The 24,144-nt window shown below is 35.2% G+C and overlaps 1 protein-coding gene across 5 annotated transcripts in view; it reads right to left on the reverse strand.

Moving 5' to 3' along the window:
- Window positions 1–24,144, reverse strand: part of Pgant9 (polypeptide N-acetylgalactosaminyltransferase 9) — a 423,799-nt gene that overhangs the window by 244,190 nt on the left and 155,465 nt on the right. For all 5 annotated transcript variants that reach the window (XM_073956150.1, XM_073956151.1, XM_073956149.1 and 2 more), the window contains one exon: window positions 3,497–5,011. In XM_073956150.1, the coding sequence (XP_073812251.1) occupies window positions 3,497–4,049 (553 nt within the window). In that variant the 5' untranslated portion in view covers window positions 4,050–5,011. The remainder of the gene's footprint in view (window positions 1–3,496; window positions 5,012–24,144) is intronic.

Below are 24,144 nucleotides of genomic sequence, written 5' to 3' on the forward strand. Positions count from 1 at the left end.
CAAAGAGAGTACATTGCGTTAACCCTCTGGGTAGTTTTTGTGTTTGCTTTTCTCATGAACAAAACAAATTGCAAACAAACATCATCTTTTTTTTACTCATACTCTGGCCTCTCCAAAACAAACGGTAATAAAAACCAGACTAGTCATTTTTGGTCGGTTTTATATTCTTGTTCGATTTTCGTGTTTAGTATGGTCACATGCACGACTTCTAAAGGCAGACCAAAAATTTAGCACGATCGTGTCACATAGTGCAGATCGTGTTTAGTCGTGTTGTGCAAAACCGTGTCGAACAAAAAAACACGATCACGCACGGCCAAAAATGTATTCCGGCACGACACGCACAAACACGGCGTTTTTCGAGAAGGCACGAACACGCACTACTCACGGCACGACACGCGCCCACCTCTAATTCTCATAGAATAGCTTGGGCTATTCTCATAGAATAGCTTGGGCTATTCTCACAGAATAACTTGAGCTATTCTCATAGAATAGCTTGTGCTATTCTCATAGAATAGCTTGAGCTATTCTCATAGAATAGCTTGAGCTATTCTCATAGAATAGCTTGAGCTATTCTCATAGAATAGCTTGAGCTATTCTCATAGAATAGCTTGAGCTATTCTCATAGAATAGCTTGAGCTATTCTCATAGAATAGCTTGAGCTATTCTCATAGAATAGCTTGAGCTATTCTCATAGAATAGCTTAAGCTATTCTCATAGAATAGCTTAAGCTATTCTCATAGAATAGCTTGAGCTATTCTCATAGAATAGCTTGAGCTATTCTCATAGAATAGCTTGAGCTATTCTCATAGAATAGCTTAAGCTATTCTTCTTCTTCTTGAGCTATTCTCATAGAATAGCTTGAGCTATTCTCATAGAATAGCTTGAGCTATTCTCATAGAATAGCTTGAGCTATTCTCATAGAATAGCTTGAGCTATTCTCATAGAATAGCTTGAGCTATTCTCATAGAATAGCTTGAGCTATTCTCATAGAATAGCTTGAGCTATTCTCATAGAATAGCTTGAGCTATTCTCATAGAATAGCTTGAGCTATTCTCATAGAATAGTTTGAGCTATTCTCAGAGAATAGCTTGAGCTATTCTCAGAGAATAGCTTGAGCTATTCTCATAGAATAGCTTGAGCTATTCTCATAGAATAGCTTGAGCTATTCTCATAGAATAGCTTGAGCTATTCTCATAGAATAGCTTGAGCTATTCTCATAGAATAGCTTGAGCTATTCTCATAGAATAGCTTGAGCTATTCTCATAGAATAGCTTGAGCTATTCTCATAGAATAGCTTGGGCTATTCTCACAGAATAGCTTGAGCTATTCTCATAGAATAGCTTGGGCTATTCTCATAGAATAGATTGGGCTATTCTCATTAAATAGTTGGAGCTATTCTCACAGATTAACTGCAGCTATTTCTCATAGAATAGATGAAGCAATTTCCTATACAAAGCTTGAGCTATTCTCATAGAATAGCTTGAGCTATTCTCATAGAATAGCTTGAGCTATTCTCATAGAATAGCTTTAGCTATTCTCATAGAATAGCTTGAGCTATTCTCATAGAATAGCTTGAGCTATTCTCATAGAATAGCTTTAGCTATTCTCATAGAATAGCTTGAGCTATTCTCATAGAATAGCTTGAGCTATTCTCATAGAATAGCTTGAGCTATTCTCATAGAATAGCTTGAGCTATTCTCATAGAACAGCTTGAGCTATTCTCATAGAATAGCTTGAGCTATTCTCATAGAATAGCTTGAGCTATTCTCATAGAATAGCTTGAGCTATTCTCATAGAATAGCTTGAGCTATTCTCATAGAATAGCTTGAGCTATTCTCATAGAATAGCTTGAGCTATTCTCATAGAATAGCTTGAGCTATTCTCATAGAATAGCTTGAGCTATTCTCATAGAATAGCTTGAGCTATTCTCATAGAATAGCTTGAGCTATTCTCATAGAATAGCTTGAGCTATTCTCATAGAATAGCTTGAGCTATTCTCATAGAATAGCTCAAGCTATTCTATGAGAATAGCTCAATAGCTCAATAGCTCAATAGCTCAAGCTATTCTATGAGAATAGCTCAATCTATTCTATGAGAATAGCTCAATCTATTCTATGAGAATAGCTCAATCTATTCTATGAGAATAGCTCAATCTATTCTATGTGAATAGCTCAAGCTATTCTCTGTGAATAACTCCAGCTATTCTATGAGAAATAGCTCAAGCTATTCTATGAGAAATAGCTCCATCTATTCTATGAGAAATAGCTCCAGCTATTCTATGAGAAATAGCTCCAGCTATTCTATGAGAAATAGCTCCAGCTATTCTATGAGAAATAGCTCCAGCTATTCTATGAGAAATAGCTCCAGCTATTCTATGAGAAATAGCTCCAGCTATTCTATGAGAAATAGCTCCAGCTATTCTATGAGAAATAGCTCCAGCTATTCTATGAGAAATAGCTCCAGCTATTCTATGAGAAATAGCTCCAGCTATTCTATGAGAAACAGCCCAAGCTATTCTATGAGAAATAGCCCAAGCTATTCTATGAGAAATAGCTCCAGCTATTCTAAGAGAAATAGCTCCAGCTATTCTGAGAGAAATAGCTCCAGCTATTCTATGAGAAATAGCTCCAGCTATTCTATGAGAAATAGCTCCAGCTATTCTAAGAGAAATAGCTCCAGCTATTCTAAGAGAAATAGCTCCAGCTATTCTAAGAGAAATAGCTCCAGCTATTCTAAGAGAAATAGCTCCAGCTATTCTTTGAAACATAGCTCCAGATATTCTATGGGAATAGCTCCAGCTATTCTAAGAGAAATAGCTCCAGCTTTTCTAAGAGAAACAGCTCCAGCTATTCTAAGAGAAATAGCTCCAGCTATTCTATGAAAAATAGCTCCAGATATTCTATGGCAATAGCTCCAGCTATTCTATGAGAAATAGCTCCAGCTATTCTATGAGAAATAGCTCAAGCTATTCTATGAGAATAGCTCAAGCTATTCTATGTGAAATAGCTCAAGCTATTCTATGACAAATAGCCCAAGCTATTCTATGAGAAATAGCCCAAGCTATTCTATGAGAAATAGCTCCAGCTATTCTAAGAGTAATAGTTCCAGCTATTCTAAGAGAAATAGCTCCAGCTATTCTAAGAGAAATAGCTGCAACTCTTCTATGAGAAATAGCACCAGCTATTCTATAGGAAATGGCTTCAGCTATTCTATGAGAAATAACCCAAGCTATTTTATGAGAAATTGCTCCTGCAATTCTATGAGAAATTGCTCCTGCAATTCTATGAGAAATAGCCCAAGCTATTCTATGAGAAATAGCTCCTGCTATTTTATGATAAATAGCCCGAGCTATTCTATGAGAAATAGCTCCAATTTGTCTATGAGAAATAGCTCCACCTCGTTTATAAAGTTAGCCTTCTGCTCCTTTATAAATCCTACTTTCTCGTTGAAATATTTATAATTATTTATCATTGTTTTTGCTGTTTTTGTCACTTACCTTCATCATTTGGATTCCCTCTATCACCGCCGGCAATTAATTTGCCATGATAAACTTTGTCGTTAGGATGTTGGACGATAACGTTGTTCAATATCGATTCATCACCTTCATTGATATCGGCATTATCATCAATGCCGCCGGCACCGGCCATTAAATCGCCGTTATTATTGTTTGTTTCATCCGGTTGGGCAATGGGTACATCGGCCGCTGCAACACCATCATCATCATTGGCGCCAGCCTCACCAGCTCCACCAACACCACCAATGATGCCAGGATTGTTGGCAACACCAAAACCGCCACCTGCCTCAAATGCTCCGGCATCACGTTCAAAATTGTCCACTTGATTGTTGTTGGCCAAACCGGAACCGGCAACAGCAGCACCGCCACCAAAACGTTGCCACGGCAAATTCATGGCATTCCATTTGTTGGTTGCCGTTGGATCACGGCGTCCATCATCGGTGTAGATGAAGAATGCAACGAAAAACCAAATGGCCATCAAAATGGCAATTATTTTTACAATTGAAGTAGAACGTCGCCGCCATATAAAAGCCATTTTTGCCTTGGTTCCGTTTTAGAAGAGAGAGCAAATGAAACTGAATGCGGGAGGAAATGGCTTGGAAATAATGGCAATTAACAAATGCTTTTTGTGCGATATTTTCTTTCGGTTTCTTTTCTAAGCTATGATTGTGCCTTTTTCTATGGAAGCTTAGCAGTGCTAATAGTTTGTGGTGTTTCCACTTCTTCTGTCACTTAAATAAAACTAGGGTTTTTTGTTTCAGCCTATGCTAAATTTGTGTCATACTTTTGTGCTTGAGTGTAGTTTAATTACATTTGGCAGCTTGAATTGCATGAGTTTTGTGGAGCTTGTTTTTTCCTGCTTCTCTACTTTTGTGACAACCAAAGGATATGTCACTATCTAAGTGCTTAAAGGAAATATCCTGGCTTTAGAATGGTGTTCTTTTTATGGAGGGTTTTTGTTTTCGTTCTTTCGCGTATTTCCGTTTACTTGTCTGCCTTTCTTTTATGAATTCTGATTTGTTACTTCTACTACTACTGTTTTTTGTGGCAGTTCCTTTGTTTGTTAGTTTTTATTTGTGCTTTTTTGTTTATTATCCTCCAAAATGTCCTGTTTTATGGAAGTCTTTTTTTTGTGCCCGCTCGTTTTATTTGTTAGTTTTCATTGCTGTTTTATGCTTGGATTTTGTTGTTTTCGATCCCATCCCAAGTTGCTTGCCTATCATCCAGCTTAAAATGGCTTAGTTTTGTTGTTGTGACATTTGGGTTTTGCTTCGCGTTTCTCGCTTATCGTTGGTACTTTCTTTGTTTAATTGTTTAAGCTTCTAATTGTTTTGGGTCATTTGCTTAAATACTCTCGAGGAATGTGTCCACTTTCAGCTTTGAAATGATAGCCCCGCTGCCATCAGCCTGTGTCTTGGGACTTGTTGAAAAGTGAGTTTATCTGCTTTACTGTCCTCTGTCTACCATTCCAATTCGCGAACTGCCAGTTAGTTCCGCCTGTAAATAAACAAAGAGACAACGAAACAATTTAATTACAATGGACAGAGAAGATGTAAATAAATTGATGGAACAATGGAAAGCTTTAAGGGAAGACACAATACAAGGATGTGAATTTCAATGGCCAGTTTTGAAGGCGACTCGAAAATAAATTTGAATGAAAACAAAAAATCAATCAAATATTTTTCTCTATAGAAAATTTTATATAGAAATTAAAAAATTAAATTAAAATATTCTATAGAAATTTTTAAGCCTCTGTAGAGGCTTTGGAATTTTCTATAAAAATTTTTAAGCCTCCTTAGAGGCTTTGGAATTTTCTATAGAAAATTTTAAGCCTCCTTAGAGGCTTTAGAATTTTCTGAGGAGGCTTTGGAATTTTCTGTAACAAATTGTAAGCCTCCTCAGAGGCTTTGGAATTTTGTATAGAAAATTTTTGGAATTTTCTATAGAAAATTTTAAGCCTCCTTAGATGCTTTGGAATTTTCTATAGAAAATTTTAAGCCTCCTTAGATGCTTTGGAATTTTCTATAGAAAATTTTAAGCCTCCTTAGATGCTTTGGAATTTTCTATAGAAAATTTTAAGCCTCTTTAGAGGCTTTGGAATTTTCTATAGAAAATTTTAAGCCTCCTTAGAGGCTTTGGAATTTTCTATAGAAAATTTTAAGCCTCCTTAGAGGCTTTGGAATTTTCTATAGAAAATTTTAAGCCTCCTTAGAGGCTTTGGAATTTTCTATAGAAAATTTTAAGCCTCCTTAGAGGCTTTGGAATTTTCTATAGAAAATTTTAAGCCTCCTTAGAGGCTTTGGAATTTTCTATAGAGAATTTTAAGCCTCCTTAGAGGCTTTGGAATTTTTTATAGAAAATTTTAAGCCTCCTTAGAGGCTTTGGAATTTTCTATAGAAAATTTTAAGCCCCCTTAGAAGCTTTGGAATTTTCTATAGAAAATTTTAAACCTCCTTAGAGGCTTTGGAATTTCCGATAGAAAATTTTAAGCCTCCTTAGAGGCTTTGGAATTTCCGATAGAAAATGTTAAGCCTCCTTGGAGGCTTTGGAATTTCCGATAGAAAATGTTAAGCCTCCTTAGAGGCTTTGGAATTTTCTATAAAAATTTTAAGCCTCCTTAGAGGCTTTGGAATTTTCTATAGAAAATTTTAAGCTTCCTTAGAGGCTTTGGAATTTTCTATAGAAAATTTTAAGCCTCCTTAGAGGCTTTGGAATTTTCTATAGAAAATTTTAAGCCTCCTTAGAGGCTTTGGAATTTTCTATAGAAAATTTTAAGCCTCCTTAGAGGCTTTGGAATTTTCTATAGAAAATTTTAAGCCTCCTTAGAGGCTTTGGAATTTTCTATAGAAAATTTTAAGCCTCCTTAGAGGCTTTGGAATTTTCTATAGAAAATTTTAAGCCTCCTTAGAGGCTTTGGAATTTTCTATAGAAAATTTTAAGCCTCCTTAGAGGCTTTGGAATTTTCTATAGAAAATTTTAAGCCTCCTTAGAGGCTTTGGAATTTTCTATAGAAAATTTTAAGCCTCCTTAGAGGCTTTGGAATTTTCTATAGAAAATTTTAAGCCTCCTTAGAGGCTTTGGAATTTTCTATAGAACATTTTAAGCCTCCTTAGAGGCTTTGGAATTTTCTATAGAAAATTTTAAGCCTCCTTAGAGGCTTTGGAATTTTCTATAGAAAATTTTAAGCCTCCTTAGAGGCTTTGGAATTTTCTATAGAAAATTTTAAGCCTCCTTAGAGGCTTTGGAATTTTCTATAGAAAATTTTAAGCCTCCTTAGAGGCTTTGGAATTTTCTATAGAAAATTTTAAGCCTTCTTAGAGGCTTTGGAATTTTCTATAGAAAATTTTAAGCCTCCTTAGAGGCTTTGGAATTTTCTATAGAAAATTTTAAGCCTCCTTAGAGGCTTTGGAATTTTCTATAGAAAATTTTAAGCCTCCTTAGAGGCTTTGGAATTTTCTATAGAAAATTTTAAGCCTCCTTAGAGGCTTTGGAATTTTCTATAGAAAATTTTAAGCCTCCTTAGAGGCTTTGGAATTTTCTATAGAAAATTTTAAGCCTCCTTAGAGGCTTTGGAATTTTCTGTAGAAAATTTTAAGCCTCCTTAGAGACTTTGGAATTTTCTATAGAAAATGTTAAGCCTCCTTAGAGGTTTTGGAATTTTCTATAGAAAATTTTAAGCCTCCTTAGAGGCTTTGGAATTTTCTATAGAAAATTTTAAGCCTCCCTAGAGGCTTTGGAATTTTCTATAGTAAATTTTAAGCCTCCTTAGAGGCTTTGGAATTTTCTATAGAAAATTTTAAGCCTCCTTAGAGGTTTTGGAATTTTCTATAGAACATTTTAAGCCTCCTTAGAGGCTTTGGAATTTTCTGTAGAACATTTTAAGCCTCCTTAGAGGCTTTGGAATTTTCTATAAAAATTTTAAGCCTCCTTAGAGGCTTTGGAATTTTCTATAGAACATTTTAAGCCTCCTCAGAGGCTTTGGAATTTTCTATAGAAAATTTTAAGCCTCCTTAGAGGCTTTGGAATTTTCTATAGAAAATTTTAAGCCTCCTTAAAGGCTTTGGAATTTTCTATAGAAAATTTTAAGCCTCCTTAGAGGCTTTGGAATTTTCTATAGAAAATTTTAAGCCTCCTTAGAGGCTTTGGAATTTTCTATAGAAAATTTTAAGCCTCCTTAGAGGCTTTGGAATTTTCTATAGAAAATTTTAAGCCTCCTTAGAGGCTTTGGAATTTTCTATAGAAAATTTTAAGCCTCCTTAGAGGCTTTGGAATTTTCTATAAAAAATTTTAAGCCTCCTTAGAGGCTTTGGAAGTTTCTATAGAAAATTTTAAGCCTCCTGAGGGGCTTTTAAGCCTCCTTAGCGGCTTTGGGATTTTCTATAGAAAATGTTAAGCCTCCTTAGAGGCTTTGAGATTTTCTATAGAAAATTTTAAGCCTCCTTAGAGGCTTTGGAATTTTCTGTAGAAAATTTTAAGAATCCTTAGAGGCTTTGGAAATTTCTATAGAAAATTTTAAGCCTCCTTAGAGGCTTTAGAATTTCCGATAGAAAATTTTAGGCCTCCTTAGAGGCTTTTGAATTTTCTATAGAAAATGTTAAGCCTCCTTAGAGGCTTTGGAATTTTCTATAGGAAATTTTAATCATCTTTAGATTATTTCGAATTTGCTATAGAAAATTAAAGGCTTTGGAATTTGCTATAGAAAAATTTAAGCCTCTAAGGAGGCTTCAAAAAATTAAAACTCCATACTAAGGCCCTGGATTCCATTTGATTTTCTGACTTCATGTTTGCATAATGTTGTTATTATTCAAAACAAAATAACTAAAATTAAATTTTCGTTTAGCAAAGTCATATTATTGTTTTTATAATCATATGTATGAACATGTGTGTGTGAATTTGCACACACTCTGTGATACATATTTAAAAATCTCATTTTATATTCCGTTTAAATAAAATGCAAATATAAATCAATCATTGTTTTGTTGTTAACACAAAAATCAAATTTGATTGAAAAATTTTCAATTTTTTGAAACAACAATTCTAAATGACAAGCAGCAATCATGCAGATACGGCCAAGCTGAAAACAATGAACGTTGGATGCTAACGAAACTGTTATTGACCACAGAATATTTTCGACAACAACACATTTCAATTTAAAACAGATTATAAATATATAAATCAAAGTTTGTGGCGCATAGTGTGAGTGTGGCTGTATGCAGCTGTATGTGTGTGTGTGTGTGAATGTTATCAAAGTCACAATTAAATTTTTCAAAAGTTTTTACAAAGTTTGCTTTTTTATTTAAAAGTTGGTAAGCAACTAAGGAAATGCCAAGGAAGCTAACCCAGACCATGGAATGCTCTACTCGATTCTTTATCAAATAGAGAGACTTTTACTCTATTTTGAGCTTACTTCGTCCTCTGAGAATGGCCATATAACGGGTTCAAACCATGGAAATGTGTTCTGACATGTGGTAGTGGTGGTGTAGGGCATTATTAACCAAAGATATGACATATTCCGATGACTTGGAGACATATGGAGTATAGCAAATTTGCTATACTCTTCCAATGCAGCAGAAGTATGGTAGGTGATCTTCCTTTGCCACGATGAATACAAACTAATTGAGCCATTAAAATATCAACTTAAATGATGAGCTAAACGAAAGATAACTTAGCCCAAGACAAGACAACACTTTAAGCAGCAGCGGAACCTGCAACAACAAACGGCAAGTAAAAACTCAACTTGGTAGTTAAACAACTTATTTTTACTTTAGATATGCATTTGTTTGGTTTTGTTAACTGTCAATCTTGGAAGAAATTTGCATTTTTCTCCTCTTCGTCTTCAACAACAAAGTTCTTGACACGAGTCCGCCTTTCCCTGATGCCAACCCACTCCGAAAAAAAAAAAAACAAAACACAACAACATATGAATGGACATTAGTTGAATGATTTGTTTGTTTGTTATCTGTTAGGAATGATGTTAACTTAAAAGCAGTAGACGAACAAGAAGAAGAATAAGTTGTTTATTTCTAAAGTTAATAATGATTTCTACGTACGTCGTCGGCCAGCCTGCCACTTACTGCCACAAGATAACATCGCCTCAAATTCAAGAGAAAAACTTCAACATACCTGCCTGGCTGGCTGGCTGGCTACTAATGACAGCGATTAGTAGTTGTAATTTAACAAATAAATTCAAGTTAAATGTACAGATACACACACATTAAGGCAACATTTGAATTAGTTACTTATATGGGGAGTGAGTGGACCACCGCCACCAGTCATCAGTCGGCTGGCTTGTGTTCAAAGCAAATACAACGCAACGTTTATTAGACAGTTGTTTGTTATTTTTTTGCGTGCTATGGCGCAAATATTTGTTCACCAGATAAGATACTCAAGAGACTCAGACATTTTTATATGAAGTTGTGAAAGATTGGTTTGTTGAGTTGAAGGAGACAAAAAAACAAACATTTGCACCGATATTTTTTTCGATGTGCTTAAAAATTTTATTGGGAAGCCAGTATAGTCTTCCCCCAAAGAAAATTCCAAAGCCTCTAAGGAGGCCAAAATTTTTCTAACGAAAATGTCAAAGCTTCTAGGGAGGCTTAAAATAGAAAATTCCAAAGCCTTTAACAAGGCTTAAAATTGTCTAAAGAAAATTCCAAAGCCTTTAACAAGGCTTAAAATTTTCTATAGCAAAATTCCAAAGCCTTTAACAAGGCTTAAAATTTTCTATAGCAAAATTCCAAAGCCTTTAACAAGGCTTAAAATTTTCTATAGCAAAATTCCAAAGCCTTTAACAAGGCTTAAAATTTTCTATAGCAAAATTCCAAAGCCTTCAAAAAGGCTTAAAATTTTCTATAGAAAATTCCAAAGCCTTTAAAAAGGCTTAAAATTTTCTATAGAAAATTCCAAAGCCTTTAAAAAGGCTTAAAATTTTCTATAGAAAATTCCAAAGAATTTAACAAGGCTTAAAATTTTCTATAGAAAATTCCAAAGCCATTAACAAGGCTTAAAATTTTCTATAGAAAATTCCAAAGCCTCTCACTTTAACAAGGCTTAAAATTTTCTATAGAAAATTCCAAAGCCTTTAACAAGGCTTAAAATTTACTATAGAAAATTCCAAAGCCTCTCACTTTAACAAGGCTTAAAATTTTCTATAGAAAATTCCAAAGCCTTTAACAAGGCTTAAAATTTTCTATAGAAAATTCCAAAGCCTATAATTATTTTGTAATTATATTTCTTTTATTTACAGAATTTGTGTATTACATTTAATAGCTTATTTAAAATTACTGTGCAAAAAAAGAAAATTTTGATTAAATAGACAATGGTTTTAAGGTAAACCGTCTGTCCTTTGCGTTTGTGTGTTAATATGAGTTTATACTGTGTTGTATTCGGTTATTAGAAACTTTCTATAATTTAAACAAACTTTCAAGTACATGACCAGTTTTCTCCAGTAATGTGCTTCACGACCATCCAGAATGTTAATCACATCTTCTTCTGATAATACTGCAGATTGAAAAATTCTAATTCTAAATTCTCTCAGGATAGGACACTCTCCTAAGAAATGCTGCAATGTTTCATCCCGATTTAGATTGCATAACGTACATTTACATTCTCCACTTTCCGTGTTATATCTGGTTGCATTCAAATTGATCAGACCACATCGTGCCTTAAAGATCCATGAAATTTGATCGCTAGTAAAAGAGTTAGTAAAGTACATTTCTCCCATTTTATAGTCTAAATGTTTATATATTCTATCTTGGCTTTGATGTTTTAGCCTCAAGTTTTTTTGTAACATCGATTTTTGTTCGCTACCTAAAATGCATCTACTAAATAATGTCCACTCATGTTCATTTGAGGTATTAGGCCATTGAACGTTTAATCGTAGAGCAATACTTTTAATATTTGATACCCAGAATCCTTCATTTTCCAGCAATATATTGGTTAGTTTCCTCGGTAAACGATGTTCTTGATATTTGTACATGACTTGGTGTATATATTGTAGATGTAGTTTGAGTGTGTATAAGTGGCAGCTTTCAACATTAGTTTCGAGCATAAGAGCGTAGTTGGGTGCAGAACTTGGTACTTTGAGGATTTTCTTCAAAAAATAACGCTGCAGTTTATCAACCTCGTCAAAATATGAATATCCCCACACTTGTGCGGCATAAGTTTGAATTGCCCTGCAAACAGCTTCATACACCTTCCACTTCATTTGGATGTTAACATCTTTCTTTCCTAAGAAATCAGTCCATGTTGAATTTATTGCCATCTTTGACTGACTGGTTCGTTTTTCAATATGTTTTGTAAACGAAAGTTTTGGAGTAACTGTGACGCCCAAGTATTTATATTCATTTACAACTTTTATTTCGTTTCCGTTGAACGTCCATTTCTCATTTCTGCTGAGCCTTTCTCCCTTTCTGAATATGAGTATTTCTGACTTGTTCATATTGACTATCAGATTCCACTTTTCACAATAACTTTCAAGGTTTGAGATCATAGTTTGCAGCGTAATTATATCATCTGACAAAATAACAATATCATCTGCATAAAGCAGAAGCCTAATATTCATATTTTGAATATAAATACCTCATTCTAGGTGTTCGTGCAGATCATTGATATAAAGCGAGAATAACAGTGGCGATAAGAGGCAGCCTTGTTTCACCCCCGAACTAGTTTCAAAGTATTCAGACAGTTCTTCTCCTGTCCATACCGCATATTCTGTATTTCTGTATATACTTTCAATCAGTTTTAGAAATTTATACGAAACACCGAGTTGAGCTAGTTTATATATTAACGACTTTCTGAAGACATTATCAAAAGCGGCTTTAAAGTCCACAAAGAAAGCATATACTTTCTTATTTTCCTTCTGCTTAATATTTACAATTGAAGCCAGATTGTATATGTTATCCACCGTCGAGTAGCCTTTTCGGAAACCTGCCTGGTATTCAGTGAGCACTTCATGATGGTCAACCCAATTATATAACCTTTGGTTTAAAATTCCCATCATTACTTTAGCAATAGTATTCATAAAAGCAATTCCTCGATAATTTGACGGTTCTGACATATCTCCTTTTTTGTGAATAGGAAAGATTATGGTTTTCTTAAAAGCATTATCGATGCATCCTGTAGTTAAAATTTTGTTGTATCTTGCTATCAGCTGCTTGTGGAAATCATCTGTTGCGTACATAATGTGCTCATAGGGAATTCTGTCCTCCCCTGGCGCTTTGTTTATTTTCACCTTTCTCAAAATACTTCTTAGCTCCCACAAGGTAATTTCGCAGTCTAGAAGCGGATCAGTGATATATTGTTGAGCATAACTTATTTCCAGAGAATTATGGGAAGGATTCAAAAGCTCTTGAAAGTAATTTCTAAAGCAACTTGAAGGTATTGATGAGCTGATTTGAAATGTTTGGTTCCTTATCATTTCCACTGCTTTCCACCATTGTTTTGAGTCATTTACACTGTTGATTGTATCCATCAAGTTTCTGTTATGATTCTGTTTGTTGGTAGTGCAAATAATTTTATACAGTTGAACCTCGATTATCCGTGAATCGATTATCCGGGAACCTCCATTATCCGTGATAGAAAAGAAATGTTGGACTTTTTTCATTTCTTCTATTTTTCGTTATAAACTTCATTGCCCGGGAGTAAAAACACACTTTCTAATTAATCTGATTAAGCAAACAAATGGTAAACAAACGAAACCTGGAAATTCTCCCGTATTACACAATTTGTGTATTTATGGTATCACAAAAACCATTGGACAAAGTCAATTCAGATGAATATGATGATGATGATATTTATTTATCCTTCTAAAATTTGGTGGATTACCGTAACAAATTTAATAAAAATTGCAGATTTTCATATTATTGTACAATATTATGTCATTTTTAATTAAAACTATGTTCAAAAACTGCATAAAAGCATTGCCTCCATTATCCGGGAAAATCGATTATCCGTAATGGCTCCGGTCCCGACCATCACGGATAATCGAGGTCCGACTGTATTTCTTTGCCGATTCTATGTATATTTTTCTATCCTCAAATGTATTGCTTCTCCTATACTTTTTCAGAAGAGAAAACATTTTTTCTCGTGCATTATGACATTTAAAATCATACCATGGTTGCTTTTGTGTAAACACTCTTCTGCTCGCTTTAGTTTTTACCGACGCTTTTATTATGTTTCCAAGCTCATCTAAAGTGATTTCATTCGATCTGCTTAGAGTTGTATTTAGATTCTCTTGGATGCATTCCTGGTATTTCTTAATATTATGTTTATCCCATAAGAGCTTAGGCAACAAGTTAAGATTCTTGATGTTAGTGTTTTCTGTTGGTAATTTAAGTTGAAGTTTTATTGGTAAATGATCCGACCACGTTTGTTCTTCAACTGCGAATTCCTCCACAAGACCTAGTATTTCCTGGGATACTGCTATATATCATTTACAGATTCGCCTGTCCCACTTATGAAGGTAAGATGCCCTTCCTCGTCTCCACGCGTTCTACCGTTCAGAATGAGGAGATTGTTATTTGTACACAATTCTATTAGCAGGTTTCCTTTTCTGTTTGTATGTTTGTCTCGAGATTTTCGTGTGGTCATACCAGCAGCAAATAGCTCTCTATAAATTCCACTAACTTCTTGTGTTACTTCACCTATCCTTGCATTAAGGTCCCCAATTAATATTACATTAAACAAATCGTTTTCTTCGAGAAGCTTACAGATCTTATTATAGTTGTTGTCCCATTGAGCGGGTCTCCAGTACTGGGGAATAATTGTGAATAATGACCCTTGTTTGGAGTGAAACTGATAGCAATTGATGTTTTCATGTTCTGTGACCCTATGTTTAATGCCCATTTTTGATGTAGTTTCGTTGACTGCAACTATGACGCCACCAATTGCACGACCGTATGTGTGTTCTCTTGTTGCTGCAACATTATATAATTGAAATCCAGGGAAGTATTTTTTAATGTTTTCAAATTTATTTTCTGTTAAATGGGTTTCAGTAAGTATAATTATGTCATTGTTATGTAAATAATTGAAAAAAGATGGAAATAGATATTTATTTTCAATCCCATTTATATTGTATGATAAGATAGAGAGGTTATTGTAGGTTAATTTTGTGGTTGCATTTAGTTTTTTGATTCAGTTTCAGATAGCAAGTACTCGTAATTAATGTCCACAGACTTTATAATGTCGCCGTAGATCTTTTGTAGTTCCTCTTTAGCGTCATTCTTTCCGGCAATAAGCTTGCGGTCCTTATTTCAAGTAAACCATGTATTATTTATTCTAATTCTGTCTTCCTTAACTGTGATTCTTAGATCCTTGCTTATGGCCAATATTTTTGACTTGAGACAAAGAGAAGCCTTTTTAAATTGTTGTTATATATGTTGGAGCCAGTTAACTTTCTGCTGTTACGTATAACTTCTTCCATTTCATGGTTTGATGCAAATTCGACAATAACGCTCATTTTTCCATTTCTTTCGTAAATTTTTTTGACTGATCTTGCCATCAATCTCAATTCCAGTTTATTTGTTAATATATCATTTACTTCCGTTGTAGGTTCTTTCGAAGACTTATGGCCGCGTATGAAAATTTTGCTGCTTTTGATCTGTTCATGCATCCACATTATATCCTTCTTATTTTCCTCACATTCTCTTCGTACTTGTTTCAGTTCCGCCTTCAGCTGTTGATTTTCCGTTCTTAAAAAGTTTAATTCAGAACCGATTGAAGTAATTTCAGTTTTCACTTCTTCAATATCTTCCTTTGTAGACAACGTTTTTAGCTTTTCATCTAAATTTGCATTTATTGTGCTGCTTATTAGTTGTATAAGTTCCATTTGTGAGAGACCAGCTGGAGATGTGGACCTTTCTGTTGCAATACCTGGTGACAACTCGTTTCTGTTTCGCTTAGATGACTGAGCATTTATTGTTTGCTGGGTGGCAATGGCATTTGACGGAGGAGTACGTTGCATATTTAAAGTTAAAACAGCAAGGAATGTAACGGACAATTTCTTGTGGTTGGCAACTCACTGTATTGAAATCGATAACTTTTCGGATGTTTGAGCAACAATTGCTTGGAAAATTGCTGGTTATGTAGAAGCTCTGGCACAGTGTGTATGTACTGATGTATGTATCTTCCCTATACCCCTCCAAAGCCTATAAGGAGGATTGAAATTTTCAATAGAAAATTCCACAACCTCTAAGGAGGCTTAAAATTTTCAATAGAAAATTCCAAAACCTCTAAGGAGGCTGAACATTTTCTATTGAAAATTCTAAAGCCTCTTCTATAGAAAATTTAGGTCTGGCCAGAGGCTTTGGGATTTCCTATTCCCATTAAGCACTAGGGTTTAACGTAATTTTTCCTCCTGTGTTCTATTCCAACTACACCCAATATGGTCTCCGGCGATGATAATACCTATTATTATGAAGACGCCAGCTTTGAAGATAGCCTACTTCATTGCTACCATTTTTCATTTGTCCAAATGGTTGATGAGGGAGACAACTTCAATAATGATGATGGCGACAACAGGTAGAAATGTTTTAAAAAACTTGACATAGAATGAATGAAAAAAAGAACTTTTCTAAAACATGTCAAAGCGCTTCTTCTGGCTTCTTCATTCATAATATCTTTGATTGTGTCCAGCTGGCGGTATGAATTCAGTTTTTTTTTTCATTTCAAGATTTTAACTAGCGATATTCTAGCCAGTTGTTGTTGTTGTTGGTTTTATAGTTTATGGGAAATTAATGATGGCACTACAAGTGGTGGAAATGGCAATGATGATGTTGGAGAATGGGGTGGTGTAAATAATGGTTAGTTACTACAGCCATTCAGTTGGAAAACTGAATGCGAAATTCAGCAACAACGACGACGACGGCTACAACAACAAAATGAAAACGACATTATGCTGCTGGAAATAATGAATTAATGGTCAACAAACTTAATTGCAGTCAAGTGCAAATCAAGCTAACAAATGAACAAACATACAAACTACAAACAGCAGCAAAACAAACCGGCAACCAACCAACCAACCAACGAAATAGACAGGTAGCCAGACAGTCAACCAGCTAACCAACCGACCAACCTTACAATCACCATCATTACTAATACCAGGGATTTGAAAATTTTCAAATGGACGACATACAGACACACGTACATAGCTGTCTTAGCCAAACCACTAACAACAAAGTAACAACAAACTTTACTTTTAGAATTTGCAAAAGTTTTTTAACCCTTTTCATTCTATCGTTCTTCGTTACGGATAACATTACAAAAATTGGATAATGTTGAAATTATGTAAATTTAATAATCCCCTAACGAGGGAGAACAAGAAGAAAATGTGGATGAACAAAAACTGGAAGAGCATATACCCTTTTCAAGGAATATGAAGTTGTCCAGTTGAGGCATTGGAAGACAGTTTGAAAATTTATAAAAGAATGATGATGATAGCTTTGCATGCCAACAAAATGAATAGATTTGTGATGCACATTATCCCCTTTTAAGTGAAAATACCAACAAAAGAGAAATGGGACAATTAGTGAAAATGGGACAATTAGTGAAGCTTTTGGGATTTTTTATAGACAATTTTAAGCCTCGTTAGAGGCTTTTGGGATTTTCTATAGAAAATTTTAAGCCTCGTTAGAGGCTTTTGGGATTTTCTATAGACAATTTTAATCCTCGTTAGACGCTTTTGGGATTTTCTATAGAAATTTTTAAGCCTCGTTAGAGGCTATGAAATTTTCTATAGAAAATTTTTAGGCCTGGTTAGAGGCTATGGAATTTTCTATAGAAAATTTTTAGGCCTGGTTAGAGGCTTTGGAATTTTCTATAGAAAATTTTAAGCCTCCTTAGAGGCTTTGGAATTTTCTATAGAAAATTTTAAGCCTCCTTAGAGGCTTTGGAATTTTCTATAGAAAATTTTAAGCCTCCTTAGAGGCTTTGGAATTTTCTATAGAAAATTTTAAGCCTCCTTAGAGGCTTTGGAATTTTCTATAGAAAATTTTAAGCCTCCTTAGAGGCTTTGGAATTTTCTATAGAAAATTTTAAGCCTCCTTAGAGGCTTTGGAATTTTCTATAGAAAATTTTAAGCCTCCTTAGAGGCTTTGGAATTTTCTATAGAAAATTTTAAGCCTCCTTAGAGGCTTTGGAATTTTCTATAGAAAATTTTAAGCCTCCTTAGAGGCTTTGGAATTTTCTATAGAAAATTTTAAGCCTCCTTAGAGGCTTTGGAATTTTCTATAGAAAATTTTAAGCCTCCTTAGAGGCTTTGGAATTTTCTATAGAAAATTTTAAGCCTCCTTAGAGGCTTTGGAATTTTCTATAGAAAATTTTAAGCCTCCTTAGAGGCTTTGGAATTTTCTATAGAAAATTTTAAGCCTCCTTAGAGGCTTTGGAATTTTCTATAGAAAATTTTAAGCCTCCTTAGAGGCTTTGGAATTTTCTATAGACAATTTTAAGCGTTAGAGGCTTTTGGGATTTTCTATAGACAATTTTAATCCTCGTTAGACGCTTTTGGGATTTTCTATAGAAATCTTTAAGCCTCGTTAGAGGCTATGGAATTTTCTATAGAAAATTTTTAGGCCTGGTTAGAGGCTATGGAATTTTCTATAGAAAATTTTAAGCCTCCTTAGAGGCTATGGAATTTTCTATAGGAAATTTTAAGCCTCCTTAGAGGCTTTGGAATTTTCTATAGAAAATTTTAAGCCTCCTTAGAGGCTTTGGAATTTTCTATAGAAAATTTTAAGCTTCCTTAGAGGCTTTGGAATTTTCTATAGAAAATTTTAAGCTTCCTTAGAGGCTTTGGAATTTTCTATAGAAAATTTTAAGCTTCCTTAGAGGCTTTGGCATTTTCTATAGAAAATTTTAAGCCTCCTTAGAGGCTTTGGAATTTTCTATAGAACATTTTAAGCCTCCTTAGAGGCTTTGGAATTTTCTATAGAACATTTTAAGCCTCCTTAGAGGCTTTGGCATTTTAAGCCTCCTTAGAGGCTTTTGGAATTTTCTATAGAAAATGTTAAGCCTCGTCAGAGGCTATGGAATTTTCTTTTGAAAATTCTAAGAATTTTATGGAATTTTCTATAGAAAAGTTTAAACCTCTCTTTAGCCTTCGGGATTTTCTACAGAAATTTTTAGGGCTCCCTCCATGCTTTGGAATTTTCTATAGAAAATGTTAAGCCTCGTCAGAGGCTGTGGAATTTTCTTTTGAAAATTCTAAGAATTTTATGGAATTTTCTATAGAAAAGTTTAAACCTCCCATTAGCCTTCGGGATTTTCTACAGAAATTTTTAGGGCTCCCTCCAGGCTTTGGAATTTTCTATAGAAAATTTGTTTCTATAGAAAATTCCGCGGACGCTTAACATTTAGCCCCCCTTAAGGCTTGCGAATTTTCTATAGAAAATTTGAAGCTTCCTCAGAGGCTTTGGAATTTTCTTTAGAAAAATTTAAAATTTTTATAGAAAATGTTAGCTTCCCTGGAGGTTTCGGAGGCCCCTAGAGAGGCTTTACATTTTCTATAGAATATTTAAATTCTCCCTGGTGCCTTTCGAATTTTCAATAGAAAATTTAGGGAGGCTTTAAATACAAAAAAATGTTAAATCTACCCGGAGGCGTTGGAATTAGTTTTCGAAAATCTTATCTCTCTCGTAGGCTTCGGAATTTTCTGTAGAAAATTTTAAGCCATCATTGAGGTTTTGGAATTTTCTATAGATCCTGCCTGACGCTTTGGTTTTTTCTATAGGAAAAATAAAGCTTCCCTGGGGCATTGGAATTTTATACATAGGCTTCGGAACTTTCTTTAGAAAATGTTAATCCCCACCATGAGGCTTCGTCATCTTCTATAGACAATTTTAAGCCTCCCAGGAGACTTCGGAATTTTCTACAGAGAAGTGTAAAATTTTCCGGAGACTTCGGAATTTTCTACATTAAATTGTAAGCTGAAGGCTTCGGAATTTTCTATAGAAAATTCCAAAAATTCTAGCAATTCTAAATCCTTTACAGAAAAAATTGTAGCTTACAATTTTCTGCAGAAAATTCCGAAGCCTCCGGGGAATCTTACACTTCTCTGTAGAAAATTGCGATGCCTCCCAACCTCCTCATGCGATTTTTTTAAATTTTCGGTGGGAAACCTTAATCTACGATGTGTCTTCTCGAAACTATTTTGGACAAACTCCAACAACAAAATAAAGCGGGCTGCTGGGGAGCAAAAGTGAAGCCAACAAAAAAGAGGAAAAAGGGCACAACACTTGCAAAAGAAATATAAACAAGTAAAAAAGTGTCAGTCGGCTTTGCCGTCAGATATATACCCTCAGCCAATGTGAAGTGAAACTTTCACCTACGGACAGATCGAATGTATTTAAGGTCTCTTCAGAATTTTGTGGCCCTTTTTGGACACTTGAACTTGCCGACAAAAATGTTAACTGAACTAAGACACAAATGTTGAACTTTTGTGGGGGAGGCACCCTTAGGGAGGACCGATATGGGCCATTTTAGAAGTTAAACTAAATTTTGACAAAATATTAGGAGACCCAAAGTTTGGACTAAATTGGCTGTCCCATTCAAGTAATATCCTCCTAGCATTTTAATAAAAATTGTTTAAATATTGGGGAGAATTACCGGAAGTTGTGGACCGGTATTGCCTCATGAAACTAAGTTTGGATATAATATGACGAAGACCAAATGTTGGACCAAATCGCTTATCGTGCTCTCCGACCGCCAGATATGGTGCCATAGGGGTTTTTAAACCCTTCAGGATGTTTGCTCAAGAAGTATGGACTTACCCCTGAAAAAATGTTTACCATCGTAATTGAGGCAGCGAATGCAAGTTGTTTCAACAAAAATCAAAGTGATTCGATAGCAGGTCTTAAAGTAAACTTATCCATGAGGTTTTCTTATAGATGTTTGGTCGCTTGACGTATAAATTGGTAGTTGTGGCAGAGCCACACCATTTTTTAATTTTTTCTTGTTTTTTTCGAGTCATGGATTTCTATAAGAAGACCTCATGGTCTTCTATAAGAAGACCTCATGGTCTTCTATAAGAAGACCTAATGGCCTTTTGTAAAAAGACCTCATGGTCTTCTATAGGAAGACCTCATGGTCATCTATAAGAAGACCTCATGGTCTTCTATAAGAAGACCTCATGGTCTACTATAAAAAGACCTCATGGTCTTCTATAAGAAGGCCTCATGGTCTTCTATAAGAAGACTTCATGGTCTTCTATAAGAAGACCTCAGGGTCTTCTATAAGAAGACCTCAGGGTCTTCTATAAGAAGACCTCATGGTTTTTTATAAGAAGATCTCTTGGTTTCTTATAAGAAGACCTTATGGTCTTCTATAAGAAGACCTCATGGCCTTCTATAAGAAGACCTCATGGCCTTTTGTAAGAAAAAACCATGGTTTTTATAAGAATACCTCATGGTCTTCTATAAGAAGACCTCATGGTCTTCTATAGGAAGACCTCATGGTCTTCTATAGGAAGACCTAATGGCCTTTTATAAGAAGATTTCATGGTTTTTTATTAGAAGACCTCATGGTCTCCTATAAGAAGACCTCGTGGTATTCTATAAGAAGACCTCATGGTCTTCCATAAGAAGACCTCATGGTCTTCTAAAAGAAGACCTCATGGTCTTCTAAAAGAAGACCTTATGGTCTTCTATAAGAAGACCCCATGGTCTTCTATAAGAAGACCTCATTGTATTCTATAAGAAGACCTCATTGTATTCTATAAGAAGACCTCTTTGTCTTCTGTAAGAAGACCTCAAGGTCTTCTATAGGAAGACCTCATGATCTTCTATAGGAAGACCTCATGGTCTTCTATAGGAAGAGCTCATGGTCTTCTCTAAGAAGATCTCATGGTCTTCTCTAAGAAGACCTCATGGTCTTCTATAGGAAGACCTCATGGTCTTCTATAGGAAGACCTCATGGTCTTCTATAGGAAGACCTCATGGTCTTCTATAGGAAGACCTCATGGTCTTCTATAGGAAGACCTCATGGTCTTCTATAAGAAGACCTCATGGTCTTCGCTAAGAAGACCTCATGGTCTTCTCTAAGAAGACCTCATGGTCTTCTCTAAGAAGACCTCATGGTCTTCTATAAGAAGACCTCATGGTCTTCTATAAGAAGACCTCATGGTCTTCTATAAGAAGACCTTATGGTCTTCTATAAGAAGACCTCATGGTCTTCTATAAGAAGACCTCATAGTCTTCTATAAGAAGACCTCATGGTCTTCTATAAAAAGACCTCATGGTCTTCTATAAGAAGACCTCATGGTCTTCTATAAGAAGACCTCATGGTCTTCTATAAGAAGACCTCATGGCCTTCTATAAGAAGACCTTATGGTCTTCTATAATAAGACTTCATTGTCTTCTCTAAGAAGACCTCATGATCTTCTATAACAAGACCTTATGGTCTTTTATAAGAAGACCTCATGGTCTTCTATAAGAAGACCTCATGGTCTTCTATAAGAAGACCTCATGGTTTCTATAACAAGACTTCATGGTCTTCTATAAAAAGACCTAATGGCCTTTTATAAGAAGACCTCATGGTTTTTTTATAAGAAAAGCTCATGGTCTTCTAAAAGAAGGCCTCATTGTTTTTTATAAAAAGACCACATGGTTTTTTATAAGAAGACCACATGGTCTTCTATAAGAAGATCTCATGGTCTTCTTCTACTATAAAAAAACCTCAAGACCTCATGGTCTTGTATAAAAAGACCTCAAGACTTCATGGTCTTCTATAAGAAGGTCTCATGGTCTTCAATAAGAAGACTTCATGGTCTTCTATAAGAAGACCTCAGGGTCTTCTATTAGAAGACCTCATGGTTTTTTATAAGAAGATCTCATGGTCTTCTATAGGAAGACCTCATTGTATTCTCTAAGAAGACCTCATTGTATTCTCTAAGAAGACCTCATGGTCTCCTATAAGAAGACCTCATGGTCTCTATAGGAAGACCTCATGGTCTTCTATAAGAAGACCTCATGGCCTTTTATAAGAAGATCTCATGGTTTTTAAACGAAGACCAAATAGTCTTCTAAAAGATGACCTAATGGTCTTCTATAAGAAGAACTCATGGTCTTCTATAAGAAGACCTCATGGTCTTCTATAAGAAGAACGCATGGTCTTCTATAAGAAGACCTCATGGTTTTTTATAAGAAGACCTCATGGTCTTCTATGAGAAGACCTAATGGTCTTCTATAAGAAGACCTAATGGTCTTCTATAAGAAGAACTTATGGTCTTCTATAAGAAGACCTCATTGTATTCTATAAGAAGACCTCTTTGTCTTCTATAAGAAGACCTCATGATCTTCTATAGGAAGACCTCATGGTCTTCTAAAGGAAGACCTCATGGTCTTCTATAGGAAGAGCTCATGGTCTTCTCTAAGAAGATCTCATGGTCTTCTTAAAGACCTCATGGTCTTCTATAGGAAGACCTCATGGTCTACTATAAGAAGACCTCATGGTCTTCTGTAAGAAGACCTCATGGTCTTCTGTAAGAAGACCCCATGGTCTTCTATAAGAAGACCTCATGGCCTTCTATAAGAAGACTTCATGGTCTTCTATAAGATGACCTTATGGGCCTTTATAACAAGATCTCATGGTATAGGAAGTTCTCATGGTCTTCCATAAGAAGACCTCATGGTCTTCCATAAGAAGACCTCATGGTCTTCTATAAGAAGACCTAATGGCCTTTTGTAAGAAGATCTCATGGTTTGTATAAGAAGACTACATGGTCTTCTATAAGAAGACCTCATGGTCTTTTGTAAGAAGACCTCATGGTCTTCTGTAAGAAGACCTCATGGTCTTCTGTAAGAGGACCCCATGGTCTTCTATAAGAAGACCTCATGGTCTTCTATAAGATGACCTTATGGGCCTTTATAACAAGATCTCATGGTTTTTTGTGAGAAGACCTCATGGGCTCCTATGAGAAGGCTTCAAAGTCTTGTAAAAAAAAAAGCTTATGATCTTTGATGAGAAGGCCATCGTTTCAAGGTCTTCCGCAACGTTTTCTATGAGAAGACTTCATGGTCTTTTATGTGAAGACCTCATGGTCTTTTATGAGAAGACCTCAATGTCTTCTATGAGAGGACCTCATTGTCTTCTATGAGAGGACCTCATTGTCTTCTATTAGAGGACCTCATGGTCTTCTACCAGAAGACAACTTTGTATTCTATGAGAGTAGGTAATGGTCCTCAAAGGGTTAATTCTAAATACCTTCAATGTCATTTTCCTGCCTTTCTTCGAAAGAAAGAATAACCAACTAAATGAAGAGAAAAACAATTGCCCTACACCCTTCCTCCTCCTCTTACCCCACGGTGAGGCGGTAATGTCATTTATTTTAAAGCGAAATGTTTGTGGTTTCCTCTTCTCAAACTTCTTGTTTAACTTTCCAGCTGGGCCATATTACCTGACGTCGCATTTTGCGATTTAATTATGGTCGAATGGTTGGTTGGTTGACATTTAATTCCAGTTCTTCTTCTTCGTCTTACAGATATTAGCAGTTTGATAATTTTGCAAATGATTATTAAGTGACAACCATCTTTTCTACAGTGGGGAGGAGGGGGCACAATGTAATTATTCAAATAGAGCTTTGCTATGGTAACAAACAATTATGCAGGAAGAAGTCTAGGGGAATTTCCCTAGGCTGAGTG

Source organism: Musca autumnalis, unplaced genomic scaffold (genome assembly GCF_047663935.1).
Source record: "Musca autumnalis isolate F117 unplaced genomic scaffold, ASM4766393v1 scaffold_5, whole genome shotgun sequence".
In the NCBI taxonomy this organism is placed as follows: Eukaryota; Metazoa; Arthropoda; class Insecta; order Diptera; family Muscidae; genus Musca; species Musca autumnalis.